This window comes from Zootoca vivipara, chromosome 1 (assembly GCF_963506605.1).
Source record: "Zootoca vivipara chromosome 1, rZooViv1.1, whole genome shotgun sequence".
Lineage (NCBI taxonomy): Eukaryota > Metazoa > Chordata > Lepidosauria > Squamata > Lacertidae > Zootoca > Zootoca vivipara.
In genome coordinates this window covers 49,500,963-49,526,703 of record NC_083276.1, presented here as the reverse complement: position 1 = coordinate 49,526,703, position 25,741 = coordinate 49,500,963, and the positions used below count along the sequence as shown (strand labels likewise).

Below are 25,741 nucleotides of genomic sequence, written 5' to 3'. Positions count from 1 at the left end.
TGGCATGGGGAGAGTCCAGAGGGCCAGATGGAGAAACTGGGAGGGCCACATTCAGCTCCCAGGCCTGAAGTTCTCCACCATTTTAGGTGATGCCAAATGATACAATAACTGACAGTAGTGCTTGATCTACGAGTCAAATGGCTCCTCTATATTAAAGCTCTTTATTCTAGTATTTTGAAACTTACCCAGAAAACCCAAACTCTTTAATTGCATTTGAAAGCCAATTCAGGGTTTCCGATTGGTTCTTTGGATTCTTCTGAGAAAAGGCCATTGACATTACCTAGAATGAAAACATAACAACTTTACCATCTCCACAAATCAGGAACATGCAACCTTCTAAAATAGACATGATACCTATGGGTGCAGTGGCACTTACAGAGATTGCAAACAGCACCCAAGAGGCACTCCACCCCCTTCGACTGGATTTTTTAAAGCCTTAAAAAGAAAATTAGCCAAATGACAAGATCTCTACTTCCTGCACCTGCCATTGCTCAGCTGTGCAATGGGCTGGAAGAATCTGAAGCAGTGACCTCTTCTCAGAACTTTATCCTCTGGTGAAAACAACCCTGGCCCCCACCTCCGCACCACCCTGTCCCGCCAACCTGGTGATATGGCTTGTTGCTGCCCTCACCCATGGTTTGCAAAAAGGCAAAAAGGAAGCAGCATGGGGCAATTCCCTTGCTAACGAGATATCAGCTGCTGCACATGGCAAGCAGAAGCCTGTTATTTTGTGTACAGGGAGTGTGACGGTGGTGAATGAACAGAGCAGTCTAGGTCTACCCGTGAACCAGTCATTTTGAGGCTAGCCATACTCTTGCAGCAACCATTTTGTAATGATACCTTTGACCATTTCACCTAAGCTGCCCATGAGACAAAAAAGGTTGGAAGGCAGTTTATGGCACATGGCCACACAAACTTGTTGCAATTATCTTAAGAACATAGGAAGAGCCTGTTGGATCAGGCCAATGGCTCATCTAGGCCGGCATTCTTTTCCCACAGTGGCCGAACAGATGCCTGTGGGAAACCAGCAAGCAGGATTTTGAGCTCAAGAGCACTTTCCCCTCCTGTGGTATCAGCGACTTGCTCCCAATAATTCAGTCTCAAAAGGAGGAAAATGTAAAATTGAGGAGCAAAAAACTCCTATTAACATTGCATGAAGAAAGCTTTGATTAAATTACTGCTTTTGAAAATACAGCTAGAACTCATGCAGCCACAAGAATATGACAGTAAGACTAACTAAAATAAATGACCAATAAACATGTAAAAACTGGTTTCATATTATTGTTAGCCTTCCACATACCTGTTCAGCAGTCCAAGGCAGCTGACATGCTTCTGCTATTGCTGTTAGTGCTTCTTTTGCATTGTTCCCACATTTCACATCACCAATCTTATCCACAAGACCATCCAGCACAATTTGTGCAGACGTTTTGGAGAAGGTTCCCTTCTGAGCAATCAACGCGACTATGCGAAGTTTTATCTGCATCACCTGCATAGGAAAAGTAAAGTATGTGAATGTAGCCAACATTCCGCTTCAGCCCATGCCTTGTAGCTTTCTTTGGCTGTATGTTCCCAGGTCTGATTTGGTTCATTCAGCATACTATACTGAAGAGAATACTTCTCAATGTTTTCCTAAACACCAATGTAATTTTGCTGGACTTCAGTTGCTATAAAGATTACAGTAGTTAATGCTACAGCTTTTCCTAGCAGTTGCTCCATTAATAGCACAACAGTGTTGCTTTACCTGAAAGTTGGTCTCTTTCCATCCAGGTTTCTTGGCCAACATCCTTACCAGAGCCTGGCAAGGCATTTCAGTTCTATCCATCAGCTCAACAGCCTTAAAGAGTAAGAAAAGATGATAATTAATTCTAGAAAATGCAAAACATTATACAATCCAGCACTCATTTGGGAACTTTTTTTCCAAGTTATTGTCAGGCCTCCATTTAGCATCCACAGAATCTATTATCTTAACAAGAGATTTATCTATTATTCCCTTCATTTTAGGAAGAGGAGTTTTCAATTTTAAGTTTCACATGAAAATTATCAAAAGCTGCTTCTCTGTTTTGGAGGTTTTGAATTCTAAGCCAGGTTTTGGTAAATATTCTCCCCCATTCCCCTTATCTTAAGGAAAGGGAAAGTCAAAATAACTTTGAAACACACATAATGTATATGCTGACTGAGATGAAGACTGTATCAAATCTTCACCATAAAACCCCATCACTTTGGTTCCATCTTTGTAAAGCTAACAGTGTGGGCTGGTTTAAAGGTTTCATGAACAGGGTAGGTGTGTGTTCCACAGCTATCAAGGGGAGAACATAGGATACCAAGATATTACCAAGGGTGGGCAGGGGTGAGACGGAAGAAGATAATTATTGTTGGGACTCCCATCATCCTTAGCCAATGTGACCAATGGGCAGGGATGATGGGACCAACATCATATGGGGATTCAAAACTGGTTGCCCTAAACCCTTCATGAGCACTTGCTGGACTGCAGAAGCAAGGGATACACAAGCGGAAATAATACACCAAAACAGAACAATAATGTAACTGCTTTTGAAATAGCCTAAGTAAAGGTATGCGGGAAGAAGCAATTCACAGCACTCCATCAGTGAAGCTACAAGACTAGCTAATGAATTTGAAGAGGATGTTTGATAGAGGGGAAAATGCAATTTCCCAGAAATAGTGTTCTAGCTTCGAAAAAGATGTTTGCATGTCCCATAAGAACAAACTCTGCATTTAGTAAGAAAGGGATAGTCCAGAAGGTTATGAAGCATAGTATGATGCCCAAGGGTTTCTGTGGACTTCGAAAGCTATGAACAGGTGGTGTTTACAGCTCAAGAGGCCACTTTTCTGATTCAGGCTAACTTCCAAAAGACCACTCTTGATTACCTTTTGAAATTCTTCCATGCAAGCAAGCCTTTCTTTCCAGTTGCCACTGTCTAGCTGCTGTAGGCAAGCAGCTGGTAGGACAGCTGAAGCCTTCTCTTCACATGCCTCTATCTGCAAACAGAAAGAGAAAAGGAAAAAAATCTTATTTTGGTAGCTTATTCTTGTCCTGCAGCATATCTTACATAGCCAAGGGACCTAAATTAAAAAGAAAACCATACCCATGAGAGCATAATTAACACTACACTGAACTGTACTTGTGGTGCACTCCTTTAGTTAAGAAAAACTTTGTTTGTGCCTTGCTGGACTGCTATAAAACATCTGATGCTTTCCCTTTTATTTGGGCCAAGAATAGCCAAGCCATTTCACATCCATGGTAGGTAGATGCATAAACTACAAGACTGCTTTTAAAATGTCCTAAAACTGATGTCCACACAAATGGCTAGAACATTTCAACTGATCCTGAATACTTCTACTATGTAATTTAGCAAACAATTCCCATTCTGGCCTCTAATCCCTTTATGTTCTCTCCCCCTTTCTTCTTCAGCATGTTCATAAGCCCACTGATTTTTAGATGCTACACAAAAGTATTAAATCTGGCTTTAAAAAGAAAAAGAAGAAAGAGGGTGCCCTTGCTAATTTTGTGACTTACTCTAGGGAAATACCACTCTGTTTAGACCTAACAGTGACTCAAATAATGTGAACATTAAAAGGTAAAGGTAAAGGGACCCCTGACCATTAGGTCCAGTCGTGACCAACTCTGGGGTTGCGCGCTCATCTCGCATTATTGGCCGAGGGAGCCGGCGTATAGCTTCCAGGTCATGTGGCCAGCATGACAAAGCCGCTTCTGGCAAACCAGAGCAGCACATGGAAACGCCGTTTACCTTCCCGCTGTAGCGGTTCCTATTTATCTACTTGCATTTTGACGTGCTTTCGAACTGCTAGGTTGGCAGGAGCTGGGACCAAGCAACGGGAGCTCACCCTGTCACAGGGATTCGAACCGCCGACCTTCTGATCAGCAAGCCCTAGGCTCAGTGGTTTAACCACAGCGCCACCTGGGTCCCTAATATTATTTTGTACCAATTCAAACCTCTTTGTCTATCCAGCTCTGTGCTGTCTACACTGACTGACAACAGCTCTCCAGAGTTTGAGGCAGAAGCCTTTTCCCAGTCCTATCTGGGGAGATGCCATTAGGGACTGAACCTGGGACCCTCTGCATGCAAAGCAGATGCTCTATGACCCTTCACTGGGGGGGAAATGAACAGGTATTTTTTTAAAAAGGCATTTTACATTGAATTTTAACACAGATGAAGCACCCACCGAGAGTTCTGGCTCAAATATCTCCTTTACTTCAGATCCTTTCTTGCCTTTTGCTCCAGTACTTCCTGCCCCACCAGCTGCAGCTTGCTTGCCCTTCTTGGGTGGGCCACCAGACTACACAGGAAGAAAGCAGCAGGTTAAGTCAGTTAAAGTTCTGAATCAACTGGAAGCAAACCTTGAGTTGAAGCTTTAAAATTATGACCACACCAGCTATTGGGATGAGGGTAGGAAATTGAGTGAAATGTAAAAAAACAAAGGAATTCTCATTTTCAAGACTGCCTTTTGGTGCAAAATTCAATAGCACTGGTTTCCCTTTTTTGTATCAAAACAAATTCTATTTTGATGGCAATTCAAAGTGTCAGTTATTACCCTTAAATACCCTAAATAGTTTACAACAATATTTATTAAAGGGCAGTCAGTCTATGTCCATATATTCCAATATCTGTTGTAGCTCCCAAGATAGAGCACTCTCTTCTCCTGGGAAAAACATCTGGCTCCCTATTTGTTAATTTGCCAATGCAGCTTGTGTACTTTCTCATTGTGAACATGAAATTAGTTCTTTATATTAACATAGGTCTACTCAAAAATTAAACTGATTAAGTTTCCCTTACCTTAGCCGCAAGTGCCTTTTTCTGTGCACCAGATTTGGAATTATCTTTTGTATCTTTGTCCCCTGCAGCCCCTGAAAGAGCTGGAGCCTTCCCAGCAACAGGTTTGCTCTCTTTTCTATCGGCTCCTCCACTGGCTCTACTACCACCAGCCAGCTCCACTTTTTCAGCGGACTCTTTAATCTAGTGGACAGAATCAGAAGACCAAAGGAGTTACAATAAATCTTCAGTATGTAACCATTAAAAATGTAAAGTTACCCCTGACTGTTAGGTCCAGCCGCAGATGACTCTGGGGTTGTGGCGCTCATCTTGCTCTAAAGGCCAAAGGAGCCGATGTTTGTCTGCAGACAGCTTCCGGGTCATGTGGCCAGCATGAGCAGCGCGCCAGAGCAGCGCACAGAAACGCCGTTTACCTTCCCGCCGGAGCGGTCGTTCCCCCCCCCCAAATCACTTATAATGCTTCTTATGCTTGCTAACACATTTTGTTACTTTGAGGTGTTAGCTGCATAATTTTATAATTGAATAATAATAATAATAATAATAATAATAATTCTTATTTGAAACCCATCCATCTGACTGATTTGCCCCAGCCACTCTTAAAGCAAATAGAGGAATCAAGGAAGCTTAGTGAATAGTGGGAGTGTCAGAGGTAATGAACTTTTTTAAATGAAGGGCCACTTAGTAACAGGAAAATTCAACAGGATGGAATAGACTAGAATTACTTCGGCCCTCCAGATGTTTTGGACTACAATTCCCATCTTCCCCAACCACTGGTCGTTAGCTAGGGATCATGGGAGTTGTAGACCAAAACATCTGGAGGGTCACAGTTTGGGGATGCCTGCCCCACAGTCATGGGCCACATGAAAGTTGGTTACAAGCCGAAATGCAGCACACAGACTGTGGAGGTTCCCCACCAGTGGCCTAAAGCCCATGTACAGGCCTTCCCCAATGCTGTTGTCTTTAAAAACTGCAAAAGCCTGATGATTCAGGGTCAAAACAGTGAGACTTACCCGGTCAAGTTTTAGTTTGTCCACATCTGTTAGGAAAGGATTCACAGCTTTCTCACCTGCCACCTTCAGGGCAGTACCCAGGGCTTCAAATGCAGCATCTCTAACTTCTGGAGCCGAATCATTAATATGCTGTAGCAAAAACACAAGACCTGAAGAGTTTGCCAACTAGATTTCTCGTTCACATTATTTATTACATTTCATTTTTTTTATTTTGCCCAAGGTAACCCAAAACGACTTACAAACAAACAAAAAGAAAAGAAAAGAAAAACAAAACAATCCTACATCGATTAAAGCCAAGGGGGAAAAGATACATTAAAAAATCATACCCACTTCTAAAAGGTCACATGTAGTTAAAGGTCAAAAGTCTGGTTATAAAGAAAAGTTCTGCCTGGCACCAGTCAAACCTCCAGATCTCAAATTACAACTGCAGAGCTGGGTTGGTTCATATGGCAAGAGGTGGTCATTGGGGTCCTGAGCCACATACAGCTTTATAAGAGCAGCCCTTTGAATTAGGCCCCAAAACCAATTGATAATCAGTGCAGTCAGGCCAGGATTGGTGTTATATGCTCAAACTGTTTTGCTTTGGTGAGCACCCAGTTGCTAAATTCTACACCAGCTGAAGCTTCTGAACTATCTACATATAACATATTGCAGTAATCTAACAAACAAAAAAATGGATGATGCTGCACCACTGAGCATTGCAACAAAAGGACAGAAATTATTAACTTTCATTGTAAACCAAGCACAAAAAGGCAATTGTGTTAAGGGCTACAAAGCTTATTTGGCTTTCCTCCCTTTGGAGAGCTACTGCTCTCATACCGGTCTCATCTCTCCTCAGGGTCCCTTCCAATTCTACAACTCTATGATTCTATGATCTCCTTTCTTCTCCAGAGATCATGATTCTATGATCTCCTTTCTTCTCCAGAGTTAAGGCAAGCTGCCTGCTCTCCTACCTGGTTGAAATAAAATTCTTCTATGAAACAGTTTCACAAGAATCACTACAGAAACACTCCCCAGTTCCACATACTACTTTCAGCCGAACACAGACCTCTACAATGCTAAGAACTTTTTTACCTTGAGAAGAGCAGCACAGAAGGGTTTCAGCATGCTCTTAGAAAGGACAGTAGAATTGCAGTGACGAAAGCTTCTTGCAATGAAGAGGGATGTCTGTTGCTTGATGGTTGGGTTTTTGTTATCCATCACAGCCAATATATCCTCACTTAGATTTTGTAACGTGGTCTAGAATGGTTGGTTAAAGGATATTAGTTCTGGTGAAACCATGGTCTGCTAAACTTGTTTAAAATACTACTAGCCACACACTTACAGTCAGGAAGATTGCATCAATGGCTTCTTGCAATGCTTGTACGACCTGAGGCTTTTTCTCCTTGAACTTCTCTAAGATAGTTGGGACAACCTATAAAAATTGTTACCAAGGTATTAAGAAGTTGAAATTAATGTTTGATTTCCCACAGTGCTCTAGAAACGTGCACAATAAGGAAACTCCCCTGTTTGCCCCGTACACAGAAAAACAAACACACTGAACTTGTACTACTTCAAGGAACACTGTGTGAGTAGCCTATTTAAGATAGCCCTTTAAAATACGGTTCAATATTAAGAAGTGCTCTTTTCCTCCCTTTAAAATAGGAAGGGGAAAAAGCGAGGTGGGGAAGCCTTCCTGTAGATGCTCTTTTTCATCTCGCTTTGTTAGAAGTTTAACAGAAGTTGTTAGAAGTTTAACAGGAACCAGTAACAGCCCAGTGCTAACCTCAGATATTCTATTCTGCAGATAATAGTTGTATTCTGTGTAGTGACCTGCATACTTACATGACCTGCATACTGTCCAAATTTCTTCCTGAGACCAGTAGCCAGTCCAGCAAGGCATTTGGCAGCCAAAGCAACCAACATTACATTCGTATCCTTTCCAACAACCTGTGGGGGAAGAGGAACATTACAATCCAGGAGTCTAAGATATCAGATTATTTGGATGGGATGTCTAAACAAGCAGCAGCAGTGTACCTCTGCAAACTCAGGAGAACCATACTAGACATTGTGTTTCCCCATCCAACCCCTTCTTATTCGACCTATAGAAATTGCACTCCCATGTATCTGAATGTCAGCATTTCTATTCCCATTCCAGCAATTCAAACACTGTCACATGATCAACTCAATCCCATGAATGAACTTTATAATTACACTCTGTGTTAACCAATGAATTATCAAACCTCTTTTTAAATACAGTAATAGGGGTGCCACATATTTGGCTTGGAATGGACTATTTGGGTATTAGAGAAGTCCTTGCCTTTTTAAGAGCTTTCACCAAGTCTGCATAGTCTCCAGCTTCAAGTTTGGGATTTTTAACTAGCACTTCCACTGCTTCCAAAGCTTCTTTTCTCTCCTGCCATTTTTTGGCCTCCTGCAATGCAAAACATAAAAATTATATATACCTTGGTCTTCAGAAATTGTTGCAAATCCTGTAAGATTAGATCACTTGCAGACAGAGCCTTCTTCAGCCATTTGCTTATTACACTGACAGTATAGATTTTTCTATGTGTGTTGAGGGAAAACCTTTACCACCAGCAGACATAGAGGCAAATAGATGTGCACTGTTTATGGAAAAATATGTAGCCTTATATATACACAACATGATTTATGTCTATATATATGCATTATTGGACATGATGCGCTTTTGTGCTGTGGCAGCATCTGTGTGTACAGGAGAAGCACCTCCACACACTTGTAGAAACCCAAGATAAACTGCAGCACTTTTATTATTTTCATTCATACGTGCTTTCAATGACAGCTCAGGAGTTCCCATTAAATACTTTAATGTCCTTGGACATGAAGCCATTTTAATTAGACAGCTGAAAAATGAAACTGTTTTGTAGATACATAGAACGTGACAGTTAATTGTGCAAGAAAACGGGGAAGATAGTTTAGTGTCTATGGTTCAGAGAAAGATTATTCATTTGTGTATTTATTATTAAGGTTACAGAAGGAATAATGGTTAACTGAATCACCACTTACAATTTTGTCATAGAAATCTTTAGGAAGTTTGGAGAGAATTTCAACAGCTTCCAGAAGTTCATAGGCATCCACCTGTGGAACAGCCTCATCACCATCATCTCCTCCTATTGAAAGAATTGTTAGTATATATAGCCAGACATTGTTATTATATATATATTTTAACCTCCGCCCTCTTCTCTGACAAGATTCAATATAGCTTAAAGATGATTAAACATTAATAGAATTTTTAAAAATGTTTAAAACATACATTATAATATGTTTTAAATATGTTTAAAACATACAAATAATTTCAATAAAAACAGCATGGCACTAGTCCATGATGGGCTAATTATGTCACCATTTTTACTTTATTATATGTAAAATAATAAGCTGTGAAGCAGAGTATTAACTCTGCAATCAATGACATTTCCTAGAGATTGATGTGCAGCAACATTTTATGCCAGCTTATGTTTTTTGACCACCTTCATCTGACTCTTGGTCAGCAAAGTTATCTACTGTGAAGTCCCAAGTCAACAGTTACCTCCATCTGCATCTCCACCAGCTGCCTGTTGCTGCTCAAACTTTGCTTTCATTTCTTGCTGGGAGCGAAGGAACCTCGACTGCTTGGGAGCTGATAATGGTAGTTTGACCCATTCTTCTTCCAGTTCTTTTAACTGCAAGAATCAAAACACGAAATGATGTCCTACTGATATGGGCGCATTGCTATTCTCCCTTGTCACAAGTAAAACTATTCCTTAAGCTTGCCATAATCCTGAGCTACTGTAGGAGAGCTAGAGCAGAAGATCATTAACACTTCTTCATTACCTAGGTTCAATTTAACGGCTTTTTCACCAAATTAAATTCAGGGAAATTAATTAGTGTGCAGTGGACTCTAAAAACTCTGTCTTAAGGGGGGTGGGGGGATTCACAGCAGTATACTTTCACTTAAGACAAGAAAATGACATCCATTATTTGAGAGCTGACAAATTTTGGACCATGTCAAACACAATTCACAACTCGTTATTACTTGATAACTTGAACATATGAATTTCTATCACATCAGTTATGCAACATTTTATCAAGTCTGGCATAAGCTAAAAGTGATAAATCTATTATACAATGCTATGACTTCACTTGAATGTGTGAATTTATCTGCCAGTTTAAAAATAGATAAAATGTTGAGACAGATCTAAAAACACATGCAGCAAAATATTACATTTGACATTTCTCATGGAAAATATTAGTTCAAGCTAGGGTCTGGTGGGCATTTCTTAGTATATAATAAATTTGTAAGCCTGTTGTGCTGCAGTTTGTGTAGCTGCCTAAGGCCAATGTAATGACAGAGCAGAAAGCAGGCAGGTTTAAGCAAGAGCTGTTTAAAGAAGGGTAGGAGGAGTTTCAGAGAGTGGTTTGCCAAACCACTCTATGAGACACCTTCCACCCTCCTTTAAAAGGGAGTGAGAGTTGGGGAAAGCTGTGAGGTGAAGAGAGATTGGGTGTCCTGTGTGGGGCTTGGCAAAGAGATGGGCAAGATGTAAAGAGGAGAGGAGGTGGCCAAGTGTGGGGGTATGGGGTTGGCAGCCCCTAGTATGACAATATTTACAGTTTTAATTTCCCTAAAACCGAGACCCTACTTCCAAGTATCTCCTTTGCTTACTGGATAACAGTGCTCTTATTTATGAATTTCTCCTCTACTTAAAGGGGGGAAAGCCCAATGAAAACACAAATACACCACTGGGTTCAAATATGCCTGCTCTCCTGCTTTTACTTAGCCACTTTATACTTAGAACATGGTTTGGGAGATACTCCACCTTTTGAAGCTTAAAGCTAGAGAAAATGACATGTTACCTGGTTACATTAAACCTCTATGCGAAGTAGCATCTTGTTTGGGAAGACTCCGCATGAGTTCTGGGTAAACCCCAGCCCTCCCTCATGCTTAGGTTAAAGATTTATTCATTTTCTCCCTTTTGCTCGTCTAAAGATGTAACAAAAATATACCCGGCTCTACTGGTGGGCAGCTTCTTACACTAAGAATGATAGAACACAGTATTTGCCAAGCTTACCTGAACAGAGTTTATATTCTGTAATGGAGGCCTGAGAGCATCCCTTATCCATCGATAGATCTCAACAGCAAAAAGTTTGGCTTCATCTCGAACAGCCTTCTCTCGAGACTCAAAGAGTTTTGGCAACACTTTGATTATTGGCTTCAGTGAGATTATTTTTGAACCAAATTCACTGAAATGTAAGACAAATAAATAAATAAATAAATAAATAATGCACATTGACTCTGTTATTCTTAGGTCCTGCTTGCAAGTCATGGTAAGCCACAGTCTTGGTTTCCTGTGAATGAGCTGTGCACATGGCTGAATCTCTTCATTGAGCCAGGAGCAACAAACCACAACCACTGGCTTAATGTAATGTGTGAAACAGCACTCATTGTTCCTTCCAAACAAACTGTGTTTGGTAAGCCAAGAATAAGTACTGTATTGGTTTGTTTGGAGAAAACTAACAATGAGGGCTGGTTTTCATGTTACACTTAGTCCAAGGTTCATGGTTTGTTGTTCCCAAATTTGACAAAGGGAAGAGCAGAATAGGAGTGATTCAACACCATACACTAGAATGCCACTTTTTAATGTTTTATGACTTACTGTGACGTTAGAACATGGCTTATTTAAGTGATAATAATAGAACTATGTATACTAGCTCTTTCATCTGGCAGATCTGTACTGGCAACAATTTCAATCACTGTTAATCTGAGATTACTCATACTAAACTGCCAATATGTAAAACCTTCTCTTACCATTTAATTTGAAAAGTGTGTGAGTCTTTGAATATATGATTCACAACACTAGATGCACTTGCAAGAATTTCTCACACAAATTCAATCCTAACTGTATTTAGGATTGCAGCCTTAAATGCATAGTTGCTTAAACTGGTTTCCCTGCATTCCCCTCTTATAGAATTTCATGTTTGCCTACTTTTGAGTCATACAAACATGGGCAATGGGTTGAATCAATGTCATGTGAGTGAAGTTCTGCTCATGCAATGATTAATTTAGCAGCAGCTACAATACTACTGCTTATAACTATGAAGTATATATACAATAATTGAGATACCTGGATTATAATCAATGGCTTATTAACAATCTCAGTATCTGAACATATGAATGATGCAAGTCTGAACAGTACTGAAAATGGAAATTAGTTTTTTCCATGGATTCCTTTACAGTACTAAAAACACTTTGAAAATTGAGTATTTGTGATTAGACTTGCAATTATGTTAAATAATTAATAGACAAAACGTAACCAAAGAAGTCAGAGGAATTAGAATAGTTATTTAGATGTATCCACAACATGATCGAGTGGGAGCTACCCATTTTTAAAGTCACAAACTACTTTTGAAACCACCATTTAAAAAAAGTGACCTGGCATGCTATATGAGCTAGTATTAAAGTTCAAAGCCATTATGGGCACGTGGCACCCTCATGGCTTCTTTGATCCTAGACAAATATTTTTGCTTAGTCTTTAACAATTATTTTATTAATCTGAAAGCAGCAATTGTTGAACAACTATGCTACCAGCAGGAATGTTTTTAAGGAAACCATCTGTTAAATTGGATCAATTTCTCTCCTTGGCAGCGCAGTAAGCTACAAGAGAGTTCATCAAGAGTCATACAATTCAGTGTATTGCTCTGTTCTAGTAGACTGTTATAATTGCTTCAGTGCACTCTCAGATACCAATACCAAATTCTATTAATCACCACAAACTCTCCTCTCCTCACATGGCTGGAATGACAGCTTCTTCAGATAATAATAATAATAATAATAATAATAATAATAATAATAATAATAATAATAATAATTTATTTATTTATACGCCACCCATCTGGCTGGGTTTCCCCAGCCACTCTGGGCGGCATACAACAGAAAAATGAAATAAAACAATTAAACATTAAAAGCCTCCCTAAACAGGGCTGCCTTCAGGTGTCTTCTAAAAATCTGGTAGCTGTTTTTCTCTTTGACATCTGATGGGAAGGCGTTCCACAGGGCAGGCGCCACTACTGAGAAGGCCCTCTGCCTGGTTCCCTGCAACTTGGCTTCTCGCAACGAGGGAACCGTCAGAAGGCCCTCGGTACTGGACCTCAATGTCCGGACAGAACGATGGGGGTGGAGACGCTCCTTCAGGTATACTGGACCGAGGCCATTTAGGGCTTTAAAGGTCAGCACCAACACTTTGAACTGTGCTCGGAAACGTACGTACTGGGAGCCAATGTAGATCTTTCAAGACCGGTGTTATGTGGTCTCGGCAGCCGCTCCCAGTCACCAGTCTAGCTGCCGCATTCTGGATTAGTTGTAGTTTTCGGGTCACCTTCAAAGGTAGCCCCATGTAGAGCGCATTGCAGTAGTCCAAGCGGGAGATAACCAGAGCATGCACCACTCTGGCGAGACAGTCTGCAGGCAGGTAGGGTCTCAGCCTGCGTACCAGATGGAGCTGATAGACAGATGCCCTGGACACAGAATTGACCTGTGCCTCCATAGACAGCTGTGAGTCCAGAATGACTCCCAGGCTGCGCACCTGGTCCTTCAGGGGCACAGTTACCCCATTCAGGACAAGGGAGTCCTCCACACCTGCCTGCCTCCTGTCCCCCACAAACAGTACTTCTGTCTTGTCAGGATTCAACCTCAATCTGTTAGCCGCCATCCATCCTCCAACCGCCTCCAGGCACTCACACAGGACCTTCACTGCCATCAATGGTTCTGATTTGAAAGAGAGGTAGAGCTGGGTATCATCCGCATACTGATGAACACCCAGCCCAAACCCCCTGATGATCTCTCCCAGCGGCTGCATGTAGATGTTAAAGAGCATGGGGGAGAGGACAGAGCCCTGAAGCACCCCACAAGTGAGAGCCCAGGGGTCCGAACACTCATCCCCCCCCACCACTTTCTGAACACGGCCCAGGAGGAAGGAGCAGAACCACTGTATGACAGTGCCCCCAGCTCCCAACCCCTCCAGACGGTCCAGAAGGATGTTATGGTCGATGGTGTCAAAAGCCGCTGAGAGATCCAGCAGAACTAGGAAACAGCTCTCACCTTTGTCCCTAGCCCGCCGAAGATCATCAACCAGTGCGACCAAGGCAGTTTCAGTCCCATGATGAGACCTGAATCCCGACTGGAAGGGATCCAAATGGTCCGTTTCTTCCAGGCGTGTCTGGAGCTGTTCAGCAACCACTCGCTCAATGACCTTGCCCAAGATTTGAGACTGGGCGATAGTTGGCCATATTGGCGGCATCTAAAGATGGTTTTTTAAGAAGCAGTTTAATAACCGCTTCTTTCAGCCGGTCTGAGAAGGCTCCCTCACAGAGAGAAGCATTCACCAACCCGTGAAGCCCATCGCCCAGCCGTTCCCGGCTAGCTTTTATAAGCCAGGATGGGCATGGATCAAAGAGACAGGTGGTTGGTTTCACTCGTCCAAGCAGCCTGTCCACATCCTCGGAGGTAACAGATTGAAATTTATCCCACACAACTGGACTAGACAGGACTCTAGCACTCCCCCGGCCCGGCCCGGCTCCCACGGTGGAGTCTACCTCTTCCCAAATCTGAGCGACTTTATCTGCAAAAAACTTTGCAAAATCGTTGCAGGAGATCATGCGGCCCAAACTGGGCCCCGATGGAGCAGGTGGTTCCACTAAACTGCGATTAACTTACCTTAGTGCTTTCCTCAGTGTTTCTATACATGCAACTATGATCTTGGGATTCTTGTTGTCCAAGCCTTTCAGAATCTCTTCTTGTACTATCTCCCCTTTCTCGATTTCAATAAACGTAAGACATATGTCTGTGCCAAGCTCCTTGGCTCTAGCTTTAGGCTGATTAAACACTTTATTTACAACTCCAGACACCACTTCTCCTGTTGTTCTTTAAAAAAGAAAAAGAAGGCAACACTTTTAGGTCACATAAACATTAACCATTCTGTTCCCTAGGGCAGTGTTTTTCAACCTTTTTTGGGCAAAGGCACACTTGTTTCATGAAAAAAATCAGGAGGCACACCACCATTAGAAAATGTTTCAAAATTTAACTCTGTGCCTATATTGACTATATATAAAGTAATTCTCCCACGGCACACCAGGCAACATCTCGCGGCACACTAGTGTGCCGCGGAACAGTGGTTGAAAAACACTGCCCTAGGGGAATTAAGTTTCGTTTGTTGTATGTACAGGAATGCACTCTACTTCAAACAAATCACAGCACTAATCTCCATCCATGTTCTTCTGTCTAATAGTGGACTCTTACATATCTTGTTAAATGACCTAAGGCAGCCATTTAAATATGTATTCTGATCACAGTCAATTTTCATGCAAAGTGTATCTGAAGTGTCCTTTAATGACTCATTCCAACCCTAAGCAATAGGCGAAGAGATCACCCTCAAATATGATGTTCCCCTGTAATTCAAGAGTACAAGTCAAATGTTGGTTTACAGACATGTACTGTATATGCATCAATTTTTCTCTGCTTTGACCAGCAGTTCTAAGGCTACCTATAAACCACTTGATGTAAGGCAGCAGCAATGTGATGCTCGCTTAAAAACTGCAACTGGATTTTGTACCCCTTTTAATTCCAAATCTTTGTCTATGATTGAAACTTTTATTCTGCTTTTCAAAGTTTACCGAAAAGTAACACAATTGTTAAAGAATGTGTAAGATAGAAATCTGAACGCATGCATTTATTACAAAGGAATTAAATTTTGGGTCAATTATGAAAGAGCAACAAAACCTTACAATAGTGAGATTACAAAGAGAATAGATAAAAATGAGGTTTTCATAGGAGCACTTCTAGAGTCTCAAGAAAAGTCAGAGTCACTTAATTAATGCTTCCTCTGGTGAATTATTTGCAACAAGGCAAGAGCTGATAAGAGTTTCTTCCTAGAAAATATGGGGTGAAGGCAAACACCAAGTAACTTACTTTCCTGCTACATGGGCATTTTCAACATAGGCAAGGGCTGCTTCCAATCCTTTCAGTTGAGCAACTGCATTAGAGTCGGTCACAAATTTCTTTACAAGTCCAAGATACTTGGACCATTCAGGACTCTTCTCATCATCTATCTTCTGAAACAGCTTCAATGCTTCTTCATAGCCATTTAACCTAGCCTTCCACAACTAGGACGAGAATAGAAAGATATCAGGAAGATTTCTGCTTAACTTGAACAAGATGTTAACTCTCTAAAAGAATAGTTCCCCCCCTTTATTAGAACAATAACAGCAGCATGTGAGAACTAGCACCTAATTTTTTCCTACAGCTTCTCACATAATGGGCATATTTACTACCAGACATTTCCATTTTGCTCTGTCAAACATTTATCAGTGACCCCAAAAGACAAAAATCAAACAAAGTAGCTATTTTTCTATTGTCTCTATAATTGATTTTAGGGGTATTTGTAAAACTGGTCTTCCCTTATGACTGGAAGCAAAGTCACATGCTTTGCAAGTCAGTGAGCAAACTGGTCTCATTTGAGAAACCATGCAGAAGAACACCAAACATTTCAAATAATTACACAAAAAGACCAAACAATTTCAAATAATAATAGTAATAATAATAATAATTTATTATTTATACCCCGCCCATCTGGCTGGGTTTCCCCAGCCACTCTGGACGGCTTCCAACAAAAAAATAAAATAAAATCGATTAAACAGGGCAGGCGCCACTACCGAGAAGGCCCTCTGCCTGGTTCCCTGCAACTTGGCTTCTTGCAGGGAGGGAACCGGCAGAAGGCCCTCGGCACTGGACCTCAGTGTCCGGGCAGAACGATGGGGGTGGAGACGCTCCTTCAGGTATACTGGACCGAGGCCATTTACACAAAAAGAAAAATACAATTTTGAAGTTATCCATTAACAAGTTTGGCAGCTAACATATACACACATACTCAATCTTGTCTTAACCTGTGTTACAGTTTAGGACAATCTTCTTACCTTGTGTTCACATTTCTGATCAATGGGTAATTTCATCCATTCACTATCATCCCCCATGGTGCTTTAGTTTCTTGTAAATCAGTAATTCCTAGGTAGGAGGGGGGGGGGAAGTAAAATTAACAGTCACTGGTCATAGTTGCCTTTGCAAAGTACACACAAACCTCATTTTTACTGTCAATACACTATCAATGCCACCATAAAAGGACTATAGAAATTACAATGAAATGAGGAAAATATATCATTAAGTAATTTGCTGTTCCTCTTTGGCAGACACAAAAGCAACAGGAATCGTCCTTCAGAATTATATAGATGTAGCAATAATATTCGGTAGTAAGGAACATAGTTAATCGGACTCTCATTCAGTCCCCTAAAGTGCTTTTAATATACTGTATTCTGAAACACACCCAACTCTGTAAGATCATTCCAAGACATATGCATGTTTACATGGTATAGTAGTATTTTAACATAAATGCCTTTCTCAGAGCTGATACAGTCAACTTCATCAAGTCAATAATGTATTTCTAAATGCCAAATTCCACTAATGATGCACAACACAGAGCAAGTTATTATGCTACTAAATTAACTGCACTTTTAATCCCGACAACCAGCATTTTCCAGACTGCAGAAGCACCTCTACCTTCCTACAGCCTATTCTATTTCCTGTCTGCACCAGTAAAGTCTTGTTATTCACATGCTGATATGCAATCCCACAACCCTGTCACCTCACTCAACACAGCTGCACCAACATGCCCTCATTGCATATTAACCCTAGAGTCAAGCCTATTGCTGCACCATAAACAAATGGGCTACTATGAACTGTGGAAATTTATCACAACAGCTCTTGGCAAGGGACAGCAAGTCTGTGGTGCCCCAAAGAACAGATTTAAAAAGCTTTTTTATGCAAGACTGTGGAAGAGAAACAGAATTTTAAGCAACTTCAAGTGATCTTCAAGTGTATTTTTTCCCCTATTCCTGTGTATAGGAAAAAATACACAAGGAAATCCAAATTCAGCAACTACTTTGAAACCACACTGGAGCTGGAGGGGGTCCCAGGATGACTCCCAAAGACCGTTCAGCAGTGGAAAAACCTCTCATCTTCCTAAGAGAACATGCTTAACAAAAACACCATACACCTATTACCAGTTTAATCCAACTTCTGTGGCCAGGTTGAAAGAATAGGTTAATCTGATAAAATACAGTAAGCCAACTATTTACACAGAATTACTTCGCTGAAGCCACAGTAGGTTGAGACTGCCTTACCTAATACATTAATTATGGACAGGAAGCTGAGCACCACCCAATAATTTCAATACCGGTTCCAACACCTCCTACACATTCTGTATAACTTCTGAAATAATGTATAAAATATTAAATAACACAGAAAACATTTCAAGGTTCTCCAGAATAGTTACAAAGAGGTCATTTTTATTCTATTCTTCATGCAAAAGAAAGAGTTGGAATGTATTTGAAAGCTGTCTGGTCCAACTAGAATAAATAAGATTTTCTTATATTAACAATAAGGTATAGGCACACTGGTAAGATGACAAGTAAAGCCTAGAAGATTCAGGCATGCTGAAATCTACTCAAGGAGGCAAAAAGTTAACAGCATCACCAGCAAACTTGGGGAAACAGCATCTACTTTATTGATAGCATATACTGAATTAAAAGAAAATTGTCAACTTTGTATAATGTTACATCATCATCATCATTATTATTATTATAGAATAGCCTTTGAGTTACCTCAAATGGGAACAACTGTCCATTTCCAACTACGAGGCTGTAATAGGAATTTATACTCCCAAAAGAGGGGTCTCAGCCTCTGAAGGAGGACTGCACCCCATGCAGAAGCACTTTGGTTTTAGGCTCCTTTGGTCAGGAGGAATAACAACAAAGACCACACCAGGATTGGAAAAAGCAAAGTCTGATCTTTCATTTAAAAAAATGACAGCAGACTGCTGCAGCAGGGTCCCTCTCGCGTTACAAAGGCACGGAGAAATCCCTGACTCTTATACACTTTGTTTTACATGGAAGTCAATGGTACAGAAAAGGCGGGAAGGGAGGATTAACATAAGGAAATTAAGTTTTTTAATGGAACTTTGTTCTTTGATGTGTCCTTTTGGTGGAAGGAGTAACAAAAGGTGTTGAGCTTCCCATGTTTTAGATTATGATGATGATAATAATAATAATAATTTATTTATACCGCGCCCATCTGGCTGGGTTTCCCCAGCCACTCTGGGCGGCTTCCAACAGAAAATTTATTTGGTTAATGATCCTATGTCTCTTCCTCTGCAGGAAAGGACCTTTGAAGTTCCTGGCTTATCAATATGCAGCTAATGTATTATTAGTTTGCTTGGGAAGCTGGCTACTGGTGTTTGTGTGAAATTCAGTAGGGGTAGCTGTGTGCGTGCTTTGATAGTATGACAGTTTCAGGAGAAGGGAGAGAATAGCATTCACAGAAATCAAATAGAATTAAAAATTTTGAGTCAAGGACCCAAAACAGGATCCTGAAAGGTTGAAGCACTAACTGAAGGTGATACAGGCTCAATTGTTAATTTAAATGAATACATTTCAGGTATTAAGGAAAATGGGGAACACAATTTAAATGGACACATTCAACCTTCTTCCTTGCAGGCAAATATCTGAGGTCAATTTGGGAGAGTCAAAATGGTTTTCAGGACTTTTTCTGTACTGTTTTCAGTCATTGGTTTATATTTATATACATGTTTGCCTTGTACATTTATAAACATTTATTATATATCGAAGACCTTAAAATTCCTACAACAAGGCAAATTCCCCAAAGCACTTCAGGAGTGTGCATGCAGCAGTTTAAGAATCACGAGCATCCCGATTACTGGTTTTGCTACAAAAGTGTATTCCCACTGTCAGTTATTACAGAAGGGATTGCAAGATAGTCGTTGATATTCAGCACCTAATATATGCAACCTTCACAGATCACAGAATTATTTTATATTCCCTTATTGCATTTTTACTCCTTGTCCTTCTCTTGGTATAATTTTCTTATAAAACAAAATAAAAATTCAATACCGGGTAGTAGTATTTTATTGAAATAGTTAAAAACAATAACATTAATACCAGTAGACCATAAGCACTGAAACGATAAGAGGCTCTTCGTGTCAGCTGTTAAATGTTTAAGAATGCAGGTGCAATTCTCTTTCCAAACAGTCAAAAATAAAGGACAAGTTTCAGGGTCCTAATTTAATAGGTTATGTAGGACAATCCCTTACACTGGCAACTAAAACTATGGCAGAAAATGCTTACCAGGTCCCTAAAAATTGTATGAAGAACAAGTGCACTTATGAGATTTCAGCAGTGAACCAGGCACTGAAATGTCATACAAAACAGGATAACGACTGTCAACATGAACAATAATTTTAGAAGCATATAGCTTATTTGCCATAAACTAGTCATTAATACAAGTTTCAAAATGTGAGGTAGTTCCCTTACATGTCATGTAGAAAAGCTACTCGTCTCTTATACTTCTAGATTTAAATATAATACATAAGATTTTAAGTGAAGCACTGCAGTAGCTACAAAAAATATGACTTAAAACAAAAACAAAAACAATATTTTGTGGTCCTTTGCTATTTCAACAATACAAACAATGCTTTTAAAATTGTTGTCCCCCACTACCAAACTTGCGTATTTTCCTTGCCTGTTAGCCTTAGATGGAAGTAGTCAGCTCCCTTTATGAGAAGAAAGCTATGTTAGTGTTCAAGTGCTAAAAAACGATATGGTTGGTTAAACTGGGATGCCCTCTAGTGTTGTTCTGGTTTCCAATTCCTTGCTGGGGCACTTTGAACAGGTTTACCTGCTCTCACAACTACATACTGTACTGTTCTCTGGCTCCCTTTGGAAAGACTCAAAATAGGTTAGGATGGTCAAGACCACCCAGTGGAATTTGCTACCAAGGAGTGTGGTGGAGTCTCCTTCTTTGGAGGTCTTTAAGCAGAGGCTTGACAAGCATATGTCAAGAATGCTTTGATGGTGTTTCCTGCTTGGCAGGGGGTTGGACTGGATGGCCCTTGTGGTCTCTTCCAACTCTATGATTCTATGATTCTAAGACTATTTTCCTTTGCACTCCATGACCTAACTGCCTCTGGATGCTTCCCTGCACTTGCCATAGAAGCAGCTTATGTTGCAGCTGGGGTAGCGTCAAAACCATGCAGTCAGCTGTCCCACATCACTTCTGTCCTGGTAATGTTTATCTCAAGCTGGGAAGATCATGCTGCTGCATAAACAGACAGCATTTGCTCAACGGCTCCCAGACACAAGTAGGGGCAAATCACAGTCGTGCACCCACCCATCCAACGATCAACATAGCGTGAAGCAGGCATTTTATGAATCAGCTATTACTACAACACAATGAGCATACATGACATCTTAGAGAGCTTCATAAGCGCCCCCACCCCCGCTTAAAATAGACAATGGCTCTATTAAAATGTCATGCATTCAATCTTCAGTGGCTTGGAAGTAATGCCTTGTTAATAGTCATAGGCCCCTTGATTTTGAAGAAGAAAATTGAGGTGGGAGAGGGGAGCAAGTGAACCCACAGCACATGAACGGAGATATGAACAGAGCCAGTAAGGAAGACCGAAGAAAAGGAGGGAGAACCAAAGGTAGCTCAGGACAGATGTGTATAATTGCAGTACACACTGTGATCACTACTTTTGAACGGATACTTGGATCACTGCCACTGTTGTCATTACTCCGTAAGTTACTACGGTATTGTTTTGCTGCAACCAAGGAAAAGCTTTGCTCAAGATCTCACTTAGAAGCAAAACCTCAGATTAATTTTTAATAAAACTTTCCTTTCCAATTCTATTTGCAAAATTGGGATACAATACATCCCTGGAAGTATTTTTTATGAAGAGGAGCGCAAGAAAAGAACACTCCCACCACTTGCCAGAAGCAAGGCAAGTTGTTTACACAACAAGAGAGCAAACAGAGAATCCTTATGCTGAGACAGGTCCACTTGCCTCTATTCACTGCCACTCTGCTTACTGAGTTTTTCCACAACTTATTTTAAAACACATTTCCTTCCAAATAAGAGTTGTTCTACCTGACTGCATCTGCATTCAGGAGCTGTTACATGGAAATATTCTAGGTAGGCTCTATGAATAAGTCCTGGAAACAGGGTGGGGAGCCAGTGGTCCTTCAGATGGTGTTGAACAATGCCACCTAACATCCACAACCATTTACAATGCTAGTTGGGAGTCCCATTTGTAGGGCCACAGGTTCCCCAACCCTGTTCTAGTGAAACTAAAATAGGTTCTCCACAAGCACCTGTTATTTTCTAAAATCTAATTAATGGTGTATAGCCCTGCATCTTGCCCACACATTTACATGCATGTGTGAATCATAGCTGCCAAGTTATCCCTTTTTTTAAGGGATTTTCCCTTATGCTGAATAGGCTTCCTCGCGAGAAAAGGGAAAACTTGGCAGCTATGGTGTGAATGTCACTGACATGGAGGCAAGATAACACTTTCTTTTATTCATGAAATCCTTTTTTATTAAAAAAAATGCTCTGCAAAGCACCACAGATACGAAAAACTTAAAATAAGTGTGCCTAGGCTGTGGCCTTCCAGATGTTGGATTCTAGTTAACATGACCAGTCAGGGATGATTAAGATATTTATACCCTACTTTTTACCATGTATATCACAGCTATTTACAGGAAAGAACAAAACATACAATATACTCAATTTAACGCTTAAGTTACAACATTAGAATGTAGAAAACATTAGAACAAGTTCATAACACAAGGACTTCCTGAAAAACCTTTTAAACCAGGCATCTCAAACAGGGATTGTGCCTGCTTCATTTCTAGTGGGAGTTGTAGTCCAGCATCTGGAGAGTCAAAAATTAAGCATCCCTGGTTTAAATTTCAAAGAATGAAAATTTCCTATGAAGCATAAAAAGCAAGCACCCTGAAATAGGGCCAGAGTTGTTGTTGTTGTGAACATTAACAGAGTAGAACAGCATAACATAAAACCTCCGTTCAAATGCTCAAGCGCTCGATGTTGGGGATTCCTGACACAGGCCTTCTTCATTCAATACAATCTAGCTCACATGCCACCCCACCGTCTTCCAAGCACATACAGGGGAATCTCAAAAGATGATCCGAATCCCTTCCCTATCAAGGATCCCCTTTCTGTCCCAGATCACATTGCCGGTCTATACCTACAACGCACGTCCCCTTCCCCTGCGACAGGACTTGCCAAAGGCTCCCCAGATACCGTTTCCCGCTCTATGCCCAGCAGGGCCACATTTCCCCAGTTACTGCAGCTCGGAGCCATTCGACATCTACAACCCCCAGGCCAGCACAACAAATCGGCCGACGCCGCTCGCCAGCCAGACCGACCGACCGAGAGACGCTGCTCGGTACAACTTGGCCACCCAATGCAGCGGGGCAGCAGGCCGCTCCCCCGGCATTGTTTATGACAGTCTCCCGCCCAGCTGGCCTTCACCCTGGGGATTTAGGCCTCGCCACCAGTGCCGCCGCCCTACCTTGCAGCGGGCTCGGGATAACGTCGCCTTCCCCCAGGCCGGACTAGGCCGGACTCTCGCTTGCCCAGCAACCGCGGCCCGGCTTAGCAGCAGGAGCGGGCGGAGAGCTGCATCTCCGACCGGCAGAGGAGGCGCCTCCCCCAAGGGCGGGGCGCGTTGCAGCCGGCGACACCAACCTCCGCCTCCCTCCGCACCTGAACGAAGGGCCTTCCCCGGGCCATGTGACAAACAAAGGCAGGGATCCCCACCCTGGACAGACCACGCGCACACTCCGCCCCTTCGCTCTCCCCCACCCCCGACCAGAGAGAGAGAGAGAGAGAGCGCTTCTACTGAGGTTTCCGCGCCGCGGAGGGTCCCCACCCTAACCAGTTCGCAAGCCTTTTTTATTCCTTTTCTGTCGCAAACGGGTTCTCATGCAGAACAAGAGGCCTGGCCAGGAAGGCCATTCGTCCACTTATGTTCAGACTAGCTAGCCAGGCGGGTCGTGCTCCTGAAGAGGCTTCAGTGTATCTTGTCTTGCTGATCTCGCGGGGCGAGGAGCCCGACGGTATGTACAGGGTTGTGCTTATGTGCGGTCTCTGTACAAGGGGCCGTAAATTGAACCTGTTAAAAATAGTGGTCCGAAACAGAATCCGCAAGCATACGTTTTATTGCGAAAAGAACTACTCTGCCTCCAACTGCTGTCGAATAAACATTTTTTGTAACATTGCGCTGCTATGCCAAAATAAGTGGCCTTTGAAAAACGTCCGAGACCCATCTCCCGAAGAATAACCAACTGCAACGTCTTGCCTTAAAGAAGCTGTTGAAAGTGCAACAACTTTCCTCAAATTTACAATTCTGTTCAGGAGACACCTTTAACTGCTCAGAGTTCTGTAGCACTACTCAATGCTTTGTTAGAATCACGTTTTATATAAGCAGCAAAGCTTGGTTTTCCTGCCCTCTTAGAATCACCTAACCTCAGAGGAACACAATGAAAGGTGCACACAAACACACATCAGTATGCTGAAATGCTTTCCACCTACAATCGTAAAATGAAGCTCATAATCCTAATACCAGTCAAGGATAAATACTGCAATAACCACTTAATTTCCATGTGCCATTTCACAGCTTTAATAGACAATACTACAGAGATCAGCAACTAGGTCATTGTCAGAGAAATTAGGTAAGCTCTACCCTTTATGGCTGCAAATGTCTGCAATACCATACAGCAAGGGTTTGCAAACTTTTTCAGCAGGGGCCGGTCCACTGTCCCTCAGACCTTGTGGTATATTTGGGGGGGGAATAATGAACGAATTCCTATGCCCCACAAATAACCCAGAGATGCATTTTAAATAAAAGTACACATTCTACTCATGTAAAAACACCAGACAGACCCCACAAATAACCCAGAGATACATTTTAAATAAAAGGACACATTGTACTCATGTAAAAACATGCTGATTCCCAAACCATCCGTGGGCTGGATTTAGAAGGAGATTGGGCCTTAGTTTGCTACCCATGCCCTAAGCTAGCGAAAAGCACATCAAACAAAATTTTAAAAAAAGTCGAGAAAAAGAGGAACATGTTAATGTATCTAAACCTTAGCATATTTCCATGCTTCTGAAATGCATTCAAGTTCTGTAACCATAATTCCCCTTTTAATAAGAACTTAACCAGGTGGAAACAAAGTTAATAAACAAATCAACATCTACAAAGTTGAAGGAAACAACATTTATCACTGCAAAAACAATTAGTTTTCATTCATTCTGGAATTCTCTGTGTGTGACTGTCAAACCTGAGACCAGGGTTCAAATCCCCACTAAACCATGAAGCTCACTGGGAAACATTGGGCCTGTGTCATATACCTCACAGGGTTGTTGAGAAGATAAAAAGAGGGAGAATCATGCACACTGCCTTGAGTTCCTAAGTGAAAATGCTTGTAGTAAATAAATACATACATAAAGCTAGTAATAGTTTTTTTTGGGGGGGGAAGTGTCTATTAGTGGCTATTAAATCATTACACTATGAGCAAGAAATTTCACATACACCAACACAATATTCTTAAACAGAAATAATTCATTTGACATTTGTGCTTGGTACAATACAAAACAATAATGATTAAAATGATGAAGCCCAACCCTGCAAAACCATAAACATAAACCCTAACCCTAAACAGAATAGAGCATGACCTAATTACAGTCTGCAGAATAATATTCCAGTACATATTCACCACATTTTTGCTTCATCCAGAAAATTTTTTTTCCACTGTACAGTATTTGCAACCAAATTCAGATGAAACATTTTCAAACCGTAATTGGTACCCTACTTGTAAGCACTAGAAGTGTAACACAGTATCTGTATTCAAAGATTAAAAGCAAATGCCTCAGGTCCAGACCTACAAAGCTATTCAGGATTCTCAGTTCATTATCCTAAATGATGAATGAGGTACCCA

General features: G+C 41.3%; 1 protein-coding gene across 4 annotated transcripts in view; it reads right to left on the bottom strand.

Moving 5' to 3' along the window:
- CKAP5 (cytoskeleton associated protein 5) overlaps positions 1 to 25,741 on the bottom strand; it is a 61,793-nt gene that overhangs the window by 32,818 nt on the left and 3,234 nt on the right. For 2 of the 4 annotated variants that reach the window (XM_035115099.2, XM_060274425.1), the window contains exons 1-18: positions 23,311 to 23,550; positions 16,784 to 16,871; positions 15,780 to 15,973; positions 14,529 to 14,735; positions 10,888 to 11,059; positions 9,366 to 9,498; positions 8,846 to 8,949; positions 8,121 to 8,234; positions 7,646 to 7,750; positions 7,146 to 7,235; positions 6,896 to 7,060; positions 5,822 to 5,950; positions 4,815 to 4,994; positions 4,204 to 4,317; positions 2,887 to 2,997; positions 1,742 to 1,834; positions 1,301 to 1,486; positions 186 to 280 (exon numbers count right to left, since the gene is read on the bottom strand). In XM_035115099.2, coding sequence (XP_034970990.1) covers positions 186 to 280; positions 1,301 to 1,486; positions 1,742 to 1,834; positions 2,887 to 2,997; positions 4,204 to 4,317; positions 4,815 to 4,994; positions 5,822 to 5,950; positions 6,896 to 7,060; positions 7,146 to 7,235; positions 7,646 to 7,750; positions 8,121 to 8,234; positions 8,846 to 8,949; positions 9,366 to 9,498; positions 10,888 to 11,059; positions 14,529 to 14,735; positions 15,780 to 15,973; positions 16,784 to 16,840 — 2,249 coding nt within the window. In that variant the 5' untranslated portion in view covers positions 16,841 to 16,871; positions 23,311 to 23,550. Of the gene's footprint in view, positions 1 to 185; positions 281 to 1,300; positions 1,487 to 1,741; positions 1,835 to 2,886; positions 2,998 to 4,203; positions 4,318 to 4,814; positions 4,995 to 5,821; positions 5,951 to 6,895; positions 7,061 to 7,145; positions 7,236 to 7,645; positions 7,751 to 8,120; positions 8,235 to 8,845; positions 8,950 to 9,365; positions 9,499 to 10,887; positions 11,060 to 14,528; positions 14,736 to 15,779; positions 15,974 to 16,783; positions 16,876 to 23,310; positions 23,551 to 25,741 lie in introns of those variants that run through there. The other 2 variants (XM_060274434.1, XM_060274418.1) reach the window with 2 other exon arrangements.